Source organism: Balaenoptera ricei, chromosome 5, assembly GCF_028023285.1.
Source record: "Balaenoptera ricei isolate mBalRic1 chromosome 5, mBalRic1.hap2, whole genome shotgun sequence".
Lineage (NCBI taxonomy): Eukaryota > Metazoa > Chordata > Mammalia > Artiodactyla > Balaenopteridae > Balaenoptera > Balaenoptera ricei.
This window is the reverse complement of record NC_082643.1, coordinates 108,900,639-108,911,434: the sequence shown is the minus strand read 5'-3', so window position 1 is coordinate 108,911,434 and position 10,796 is coordinate 108,900,639. Positions and strand designations below refer to the sequence as shown.

Below are 10,796 nucleotides of genomic sequence, written 5' to 3'. Positions count from 1 at the left end.
GGTATCAGTTGTAATGTCTCCTCTTTCATTTCTAATTTTGAGTCCTCGGCCTCTTTCAGTTTTTCTAAGTTTGTCTAACTAAAAGTTCATGAATTTTCTTTATCTTTTCAGAAAAACAGCTTTTAATTTCAATGATATTTTCTATTGTTTTTGTGGTCTCTATTTCATTAATTTCTGCTCTGATTTTGGAACTGACCTCCTTCTGCTAACTGTGGGCTTAATTTGTTCTTTTTTCTAGTTCCTTGAGATATAAATTTACATTGTTTATTTGACATTTTTCTTTTTTATTAATATACACATTAATATATGCATATATAAAATTCCCTTTTAGAACAGTTCTTGCGGCATCCCATCATTTTTGATATGTTGTACCTTCATTTTTTAAATTTGTTTCTAAGCTATTTGATTTCTCTTTCTTGTTTTGATCCATTGGATTTTCATGAGTATATTGATTAATCTGCACATATTTGTGAATTTTCCAGCTTTTCTCTTGTTGCTGATTTCTAGTTTCATACCATTGTGACTGGAAAAGATACTTTTATGATTTCAGTCTTCTTATATTTGCTAGGACTTGTTTTGTCACATATTATGTGATCTATTCTGAAGAAAGTTTCGTTTGAGCTTGAGACGAATATGTGTTCTTTTGCTGTTAGATCATTCTTCTGTATATGTCTGGTGGGTTTATTTGGTCTGAAGTTTGGTTCAAGTCTAACATTTCCTTGTTTTTCTGTCTTGGTATCTCTCCATTGTTGAAAATGGAGTATTGAAGTCCCCTACTATTAGTGCATTATTGTCTATTTCTCCCTTCAGACCTATTAGTATTTGCTTAATATGTTTAAGGTGCTCTAATGTTGAGTGTGTATATACTCATGATTGTTTTATCTTCTTAATAAACTGACACCCTTATCATTATAATGTCCATGTTTTCCTCTTGATATTGTTATTGGCTTAAAGTCTATTTTTTTCTGATATAAATATAGCTCTCCCTGCCCTCTTGGTTTCCATGTGCATGGAATATGTCTACTCTTCATTTGATCCATGTGTGTCCTTAAAGCTAAAGTGAGTCTTTTGTAGGCAGCATATAGTTGGATCTTGTTTTTTTAATCCATATAGCCACTCTATGCCTTTTCATTTAAGAATTCAGTCCATTAATATTTAGAGTAATTATTGGTAGGTAAGTTTTGAAGTTCCGCTTTTCTTTTCTTTTCTTCTCTTTCCTGCCTTTCTTTGTAAGTTGATGACTTTCTGTAGTGGAATGCTTTGATTCCCTTCTCTTTATCTTGTGTATCTGTTGTAGATTTTGGCTTTGTATTTCCCATGAGGTTTACATAAAACATCTGGGGTTTTTTTGTTTTTGTTTTTGTTTTACTTATTTGTTTTTGTTTTTGGTCACGCCATGCAGCTTGTGGGATTTTAGTTCCCTCACCAGGGATTGAACCCAGAGCCACGGCAGTGAAAGCACTGAGTCCTAACCACTGGACTGCCAGAGAAGTCCCAAAACATCTTGTATATATAACAGTATAATTTGCACTGATAACTTTGACTGCATATAAAAACTATATTTTTACTCTCCCCCCCTTTTATGTTTCTGCTGTCATCTTTAACCATTTTTTTAAAAATTGTGTATCCATTAACAACTTGTTGAAGCTAGAGCTATTTTTATGCTTTTGTGCCTTAACCTTTGTTCTAGAATTAAGTAGTTAGCACATCACCATATTATAGTATTAGAGTATTCTGAATCTATTTGCTAATCTTTACCAATGTGTGGTATATTTTTATGTTTTCATTTTACTAGTAAGCATTCTTTTCTTTTTTTTTTTTTAATAAATTTATTTTATTTATTTTTGGCTGTGTTGGGACTAGTAAGCATTCTTTTGTTTCAAATCAAATAACTCATTTCAGCACTTCTTGTAAGGCTGGTTTAATGGTCATCAATTCCCTTTTGTTTATTAGGGAAAGTCTTTATTTCACCTTCAGTTCTGAAGAACAACTTTGCTTGGTAAAATAGTGTTGGTTAGCAGTTTCTTTCTTTAACACTTTGCCTATGTCATTCCATTCTCTCCTGACCTGTGAGGTCTCTGTTGAGAAATCCACTGATAGCCTTATGTGGGTTCCTTTGTATGAGAGAATTTTTTTCTCTTGCCTCTTTTCAATTCTTTTCTTTCTTTGGCTTTAGACAGTTTAGTTATTATGTGTCTTGGAAAGGAACGTTTTGGATTAAAATTTTGACATGACCTGTTAACTTCATGAGCTTGGATCTGTCTTGCCTTTTAAAATCCATTCTTAACATAGAGTTATCCTTTAAAACACTAATCAGGTCATGTTCCTCCTCTTCTGAGAACCCTCTAATATCATCATCTTAGAGTAAAGGTCGAAGGACTTACAATGCTCTATAACAGGGACCCCCTCCACCATCTAACCTTACCCCCACCACTCTCTTCATTGCTCATTCTGCTCCAGCCACAACCTTCCTATATTTGCTAGCCCACTTTAGGGCTTTTCTCTTGCTGTTTCTCTGTGCTTGATATACTCTTTCTCAAATATCCACGTGGCTTGCATCTTCACTGCCTTCAAATATTAACTTATCAGTAAAACTTCCTTGACAAACTGATATTTAAAAAATCCAGCATCCCTCCCAATAGTCACTGCTCCCTTTTCCCTTACCCTGCCTTACTTTTCCTCTGTGCACTTAGCTACTTTATTCTGTGTCTCTCTCTCCTAACTAGAATATAAGCTCCAAGAGGATAGGGACTTATTGGTTTTGCTCATTGCTGGATGCCTAACTCCCAGAAATGCATGTGACACCATTTTTAAGAGTGAATGTTTAAAACTATTTCTTAATGAATGGATGAATGAGTGAATGAATGAATAATTATATAAAACCAGGTGTTGGGAAAGGTGATCTCTAAGGTCTCATTCAAATCTGCTTATCCATGACTTTGTACAGTTAAAATGTACTTCCTTTTTCTCACTAATGACTTGAAAATGCATAAAATAAAACCACTATGGTAGGAAATTACAGCTTCAGCTCAACTAATTAACATAATTATAATAGCTGGCTTTCAATTTTTTTTTTTTTTTAGTTCTTTTGATGTGCTTTGAACTCATGTATTCCTCACAACAACCTTGTGACATAGTTATTATTATTTTCATTCTTCAGATGCGGAAATTGAGGAAAATACAGGACAGATTAGCACATAGCCCAAGGTCACACAGCTAGTAACGCAGAGCCAGGATTTGAACGCAGAGCTATAGTTCTTGATTGTAGGTCATCTCCTAGGGAATATAAAAATGAAAATTTAAATCAATGATGCATAATATTTGAAACATAACTCCCTTCCATTTTAATATACTCTGCCTTAAAAATATTTTATTCAAATACACGTATTTGAAACATGGATATTATAAACACTAATTCCACGAAATACACCTGTTAGTAGATGACATTGTAAGGAAAGGAAATGAAAATATAATTTCCTCAATCATTTATTTTTTTCCCTTGGTTAATTTTTTTTTTTCCTTCTGCTTTTAACTCAAATTGTTTGAGCTTCTTATTGGTCTTTGATGTGTATTTGGTATCTTAGAAACTGTGATGTCATTCCAACTACTGGAATTTTCACAGAGTCACTAGGGGATTATTACCTCATCTGAAAACCAATTTGAGGGTTAATAAGATTACAGGACAGAGGATTATTTCCTTGTTTTGTCACTGTCTTCTCTCTAGCTTGAAGGTCCTAGTGCTGCTTCATAATCAAGAGCTCTTACACTGTTATGCAAACCTGTTTGGTCAGGTGAGGGAATTCGGGGTCGTGTTGTGGGAAGTCAGCTGGGTGGGCACTAAAGTGTGGTCAGTGGGATGCACCTTCTAGCAGGAAGCAAAGGGGAGGGAGGGAGGGAGAAGAAAAACTTTGTAAGAATAACCATGTATTTGATTTTGTATTTAAAAGTTTTACATTCCTTACCACGTTCCTGTGAGGAATGTACTATTTTACAGACTTTTACAGATGAAGCTTAACTAGTAAAACTACTGCATCCAAAGCCAGGTGCTTTCTGCTGCACTTCTGCTGGTACTTCATCATGTTTCTTAAACCTCAGTCAAGAGCTACCCATGAGAGAGGGGTTAGGGCACCAGGGGCATCTCAAGTTTCAAGCTACACCACCCAGATTTCTATTAATGTGACTATGCTGTGCAAGGAATATAAAGCAAGTGCTTGGTGAATATGCCTAGAAATCCTTCATTCCGTGAATTTAAATGACCTGAATTCCTTCTTGTGGGGGTAGGGAAGAAGTGGAGTATTTCTCTGTAACTACTATTTTACTCATCACTTAAGGAGAAATCTCATTTCAGTTTGAATGAAGAATTGATTAGAGAGTAAAATGTCAATTTGAGTCGAGAAATTCCTTTTGAAACAGCATAAAAGGAAGCCCCCAAAGAAAGCATACTCGTGCAGCGTGTGTGCAAGGAAAAGAGTGGCTCCTTTCAAGAGGGAATGTTGTACCAGACAAGCAAAGACATTTGTGAGAAATTGCCTGGTAAGAGAGAGGGAAATGCAGGCACGTGGCCTCGAAAATATGGGAATAAAAGTATCTTTGTTCTTCGAAAAATTTAGAGTGCTGGTAAAACTGAAATAATCTATAATTACGGTTAATTCTCTTCTAGGCTTTTTTGCGAACGTTTTCTCACCACTCTAACAACTAGAGAGTGTTTCTCAGCGGAGGGAGGGAAGAAGGCGGGGAGGAAGTAACCCCGCCCCTTACCGCAAAGCCCAGTGACTGAAGTTAGTTAGCAAGTGTTTCATGTGGCCCGCCCTCTCCCCCGCATTGATTTGAAAGAAAAGATGCTCCCCCAGCTTTCTTTCTCTTTTTTTTTTTCTGGACCCTCACCTCCAGGTGTCCTTTAAACCAACAAAACCAAATAAAAATTCTCTGCAGCTTGAGGAGAAGATTCCTTGATGAATAAGGTCTTTTCTCACTGAATCTGGTTCTTACATAGCTGATTTGGTACAGAGCAGGAGAATCAGGCAGGAGTCGAAGAGAAGCTCGAATTACCCAAAGCAGGAGGGAGGGTTTTTAGGATAGACCAACTGAAGAGACCAAGGAAAGGAGCAAGTGGTACTGTGTGACAGGGCAGCTGTGTGCATGCCTGCTTGCATGAAAGGGTTCATTCTTGGCAATTATTTCCAGAGGAGGCAAGGGGTCAATAAAGCTTTGTGATGCTGGCTCATCTGTTATTGCCAGCTGTCTCCCCTCTCCACCTGCGGGCTTAGAAGCAGCAGGGCTGCCTGCACCTTCATTTACAGGGCGCTGGCATCACCAGCCTCCACTAGTGGCATCAGGATGGGCCCTGGCAGGAAAAGTTTCTGTGCTCACAGAATCTTAAATTCCCCTGGCCCTGGGCAGTGGAGACTAGCAAATGTGAAGAGTGGGAGGCTCCCAAGGTTCAACCAGAGGATGGATCATGAAATGAGTGTTGACAGCACCCCCAGAGGGTTGAAATTAAAAAAAAATAAAATTGGTGAATCATGGCTTTTTAATGGTGATGTTGTTTCTCCTCTTAACATCCTGGCTTTGAGTAGAGTGCTGGAGGCATCACCCAGGCTATGAGTTCAAAGATCATTACATGGCAGTCATTTCCTGGGCTCAGGCATGACTATTTGACCCAGGCTGAACAGAGAGAAAAGTATGGGAAAGGGAATTCCCTTACTTCATGCATGATGTAAATGATTTCCCTACCAATTTCGGAAGGGGTCAGGGTGAGGGTTGGAAGACTCAATCTAAGTAGAACTAGTAACTGTGTTTGATATCTGGTGTTTCTAGAAAGTGTTTCAGCAGGAGTGCACTGGGGCTGTGTGAGGGGCGATTCACGTGACAGGGGAAGGGGGAGAGAGGAGGACAATCTAGCCTCCAGCTCCCTGAAGCCATGCGGGGTGGGTGAGGACATGCACATTTGTCTGGTGCCTCCCAGGCCACCTCTTCCCACTCCTCTTGCCTAACGTTGCCTGCCTTTCCGATAAGCAGGAAGAGGAATTTTCCTTGAAGAGTGGACATGAAGAGGAAAATGAGAATCTGAGAGCAGGGCTGGCCTTAGACCTAAGCAGTATGAACTCAACCCTGGTGTCCCTGCTGTCACCGATAGCCCTCAGACTCTACACCAGGAGGGATGGTGAGCCTGCGGTCAGCAGAAGTGCTGTTACACCACTCCTGACTTACACTGGCTACACGTGCAAAGTGAATAGGCTAACAAGTAAGCTTGAAAACAAAGTTGAATAACTAGAGAAATATTTTTGCCTTAACTATTTGGATGTTACCTTAGATATAGTTTGCTATTAAGACTAACCATCTAAAAAGTATCTTTAAAAAGCAATTTCTTTTCATTCACTTTTGCCTCACCAAGGTGGCAGTAATTCAGGCAGTAAACAGAAACTTCAACAAGACAATACTTAGAGTGCATTAAATAAATATAAATTTTATTAAAAACACTCACATAGCGTTATCAGGAATGATATAATAATAAACGCTTTCAAATAACCTGCATTCATAACATTACAATACTTACAGTATTTATAACCATCCTCAGATTTTTATAGACAACCAAACATCTCATGAAAATGAAATGAAACTAAGTTTTTTAAAAAAGCATAGAAAAATGCACACAGAATTCATTATATTAGTGTCAAACTGCAAAAGTTTCCTACACAAGTTAACCACTAGCTTTAGAAGTGAACTGTACACCACTGTGCGTCAATCAAGATGAAAAATTCATTCAAGTAAAGTTGACACCACTCAGAAGCATTTTCAAGTATGGCTATATAGTCAACCTGATATTCCTATATAAGCAAATTGGAGATCTGCTTTCCATTCATTCTGAGGCAGGTTTGATATTTACAATTATAGATCTGATATTTACAATATGCCACTCAATTTCCTCTCTTCCTCCCTACCTAACCTCTCCTCAACCCCCCAAACTATACTTCCTGCTCTTGTTGGCCAGCAGTTTGACAAATGACAGTGGATGATACAGAAACCAAATAGTCACTCATATTGGGATGGCTGACTCAAAACCAACAAATGTGCATTAAGTAATCAAATATTTGGGGTTAGGTATATGGTATATGCAAAATATTAAAATCATGCAGTTTGACAAATACAAAACAAATGTTCTTGAAATGCCTGTAAATTGGTCACAGCCAAAAACTGGAGAAATTTTTTTAAAAGACAAAAGCCATGTTATAAAGATTTGACCAATAAAACTCAAAGGCCTCCGTTGATTAAGAATTTATTTGAAACGTTAGTAAGCAAAAATGTACACAGACTAAGACATAATTGTACAGTTGATTGCACACCATCCCCCTAAGTGTTTTGTTTGTGTAGAGAAGTCCTCATGGATCTGTGCCTGTATTGGTTACAGGATCAAAACATCTTTATTTAGAGAGTTAAGGACTCTAGCCAACAGTCACTTGCCAAACTCCTGCCTTACAATTTTCCCTTTATCAGCTCAGTGCATTCTATTTTCATGTAATTTTTTTCTGCTTGAAACAGTCAAAGGATTCTCCAAACTCTTAAAATGCTTTTCTTTACAATAAAAAGAGCCAACAGATTTACAAAATTAGTTTTAGTTACATCAGGACATATACAAGTAAAATAGGAGGGATTCAAAATAAAAGGGTTAAATCCCTGAAAAAGAATATATTTATTAACCTACAACAATTTTACATAAACACAGGTGACATGTTGGCATAAGGAGAACATGAGCTGAAATATCCCTGAATTTTTAGAACAAAAAGGTTGAAGTTCAAGTTATACTTGCTAAGAAATCAAGTATTGAAAAAAGGTATGCTTTTTTTTTTTTTAATAAAAAAAAGACTTGGAAAAAAATGATGGTACACAATGCTATAAGCTTTCACTCTCAGTTCAATATCCTATTGCCAAACTAGTGTTGAGGTATATGACAAGTAGGAACATCACTCAAACCTTTAATGAATTTTTAGCTCACATTATGATATATTTATAGCAGGCTGAGTAGCACCATCATGACGTGAATTCTGCTTCAAATCCATATTATATATATATATATATATATATATATATATATATATATTTAATTTCTTTTTACAGTACTAAAATACTAAAGCATTGCGTTAAAAAAGTTTTGTTTACAATTTAATTTACTTACTATACATCTCTTTCACTTCTTTATACAAATTAATGATTTAAAACCACCACAGCAAACCAGCTGCCTGTTTTTTTTTTTTTTTCCTTTTAATTAATAGATTCACATGGAACTAACCCTGTTTATTAATCTTATGCAGGCATCAGTCTGCTCAATCTTCCCGGTAAAGAGGACACTTAAGCTAAGAAATGAGAACATCACAATGTACAATTATCAACACAAAGGCAGACGGCCATTGGGTTCGCTGAAGAGCAAACAGAGCCATACGATAGCATTGCTTAAGTGAACTAGCTTTGTTGAGTCTGTAGCATGCGGTTCATCACTACCTGCAGTTAACAGAAAATTCTTAAAACTCTACATATTTGAGCAATGAACTTGTCATACAATTTTGTATAAAACTTTTACAGTATAGCATGTGAGATGAGCACCAGAAAACATGTGTTTTGTGGACTAATGTATTCCCTTGAATCCAAAAAGTCCCGTTTTGGATTTAACTGGCTGTAATAAAAATGGACACATTGCTCATCAGCAGATGCATGGCTAAAAGCAAAAATATTTTAAAAGCTTTCTTTGTTTCCTTAAAAAAATCAACTTTGCATTCTAAAATGAAAGTAAACTTTTCTTTTTTTTTTAAACGTCTCAGTACCTTAGCATTGTTCAAGTTGTCAAAGCTTAGGTAGACAAAGTGCTTCTAAAACACCATTTAAAATATTTATAGATATACATGTTTGTGCACATATACATATTTGTGTGTATATATATGTACATATATATGTTTATTGTCCTACAAGGACTTCACTGGATGAGCAAAATCCAGAGGCCTTTAAAATGTCCACATTTTAAAAACTAAGCTTGTGTAAGAATAGGTAATTATGATTAAAAACTTGAATGAAAAGGTACCCCCATTATTCAAGGGCATTGCAGTACACTGATAGCATCTTGATGATATAAAGGCATTAGTTTTCAACTGTTAAAGACACCATTTTCTTAGCACCATTTCTTAGAACATCCAAACAAATTCAGTGTTTTGCTGTCTATTCATTTATGCTTCTTGTAGCTATTTTGATAAATAAAAGTTAATATTAAGATTACAGTAAAAACTGCATGTTAAAAAGCCATAATTCCAGTATTTCAGTACATTGTATATTCAGCACCAGATGGTATTTTAAGATTCCTGCCCCTGTAATACTACAGTACTTGTTTGATTTGTGTTCCACGACTATGCAAACTTGGTATTATTAAAAGTGGTCACAGATGTGTAGAGTTGTAAGGGGGAAAAATATCACATTTAAATATCATCTCATCCAATAATAGAACCAGTGTTTAAAAATGTAAATTGTGGAACACTTTCTTCTCCACCTTCTTTTTGCATAGAATGCTTTGGTCTTTTGCCTAGATTCCATCTGTGACCACTTAGGAGTCAGTGGAAATTAAGTGCTATGGTAAGATGACCTCTTTCTTTGCTGGTGAGCTGAGGTTCCTCTCACCACATCTGTCAGGAATACTGTGTCCTTTCCCCACTGCCCACATCATGAGAACTACACTAAGGACAGATTGGTTGTGGTCTTTTCAAATGAGGTAACCAACACAAGGGGCGACATCATATATATCTGTTGTAAGGCCCCGTGACCCTAGTGAAGGCGTATGGAGATGTAGTTACTGTGGAGTCTGTGGTCACGGACATGGTCCTTTCGGCAAGGGACTTGATGAAGCGCAGGTAAGTGGGCTCGGCAGGTTCATGCGGCTCAGTGGGCTCCCGTTTCACTTTTTTGCCGTGGGTTTTCTGAGGCACGTAGTCTGGGCCGTACTTTTCACACTCTTCCTCTTTCTCGCGGGCTTTCTCGGCCATTTTGGCTTCCCAGAGCGCCAAGCCATGTTTTGGCTCATTCATGCTCTTGTGCTGGTAAAAGACGAGTGAGATCCTGGTGGGGTGATTCCTGTTGGGATTCTTTAAAGGGGTTGTGGCGTGCAGCTCGCGCTTTGCACACTCGATGAGAATGGACCCATGAGTCGGAGCCACGGCCACTCCCCCAATGTCAGGATCCAGGAAGCTCTGCTCGCTATCAGACCAGACCTCGTCATTGTCCTCGGCAGCACAAGGCTGCTTTTCCTGACTGCCAGCGTCGTGTACTTTGTGGAAGCCTTCCTGGACAGAAGCAGTTCCATCATGGTTAAGACCGGGAAGCGTCTTAGATAACCCATTCGCTGTGTGGGAGAGCACGTCATTCTCCTTGTTTGGGAGATGCAGGGCATGAAGAGAGCTGTTGAACACGCTCGGAGCTGCACTGTAGTTATGGATTAAATGAGAAGATGGGTGATGCTCACCATTTTTATAGTCTGTGTTTGGATTGCTCAGATTGGGTGGTAATCGAGAGGCAGCCCCCATGAAGTGGCCATCCATCTCATGAGCGGAATAAGGGGGAAATGTACCTACATGGTGTACATTTGGTCTAAGAGTGCAACTGCTGAAGGCATCTCCTTGCATATTTTGGTTTCCGTAACCTAAGTACTTAGAAGTAAAACTCTGGCTATTTCCGAACCTCGGCTGGTAAAGCGTATGGATGGGTGGTAGATTTAGCTTAGACAGAGGATCTTGGTTTGGATACCTGTATAGATCCACGGGCTG

At 37.8% G+C, this 10,796-nt stretch overlaps 1 protein-coding gene across 1 annotated transcript in view; it reads right to left on the bottom strand.

Annotated features, from left to right (window-relative positions):
• Positions 1–6,483: 6,483 nt before the first annotated feature.
• TET2 (tet methylcytosine dioxygenase 2) overlaps positions 6,484–10,796 on the bottom strand; it is a 138,957-nt gene continuing 134,644 nt past the window's right edge. Inside the window, exon 11 of the mRNA XM_059923359.1 lies at positions 6,484–10,796. This exon is cut by the window's right edge and continues 410 nt beyond it. Within this exon, the coding sequence (XP_059779342.1) occupies positions 9,771–10,796 (1,026 nt within the window). The 3' untranslated portion in view covers positions 6,484–9,770.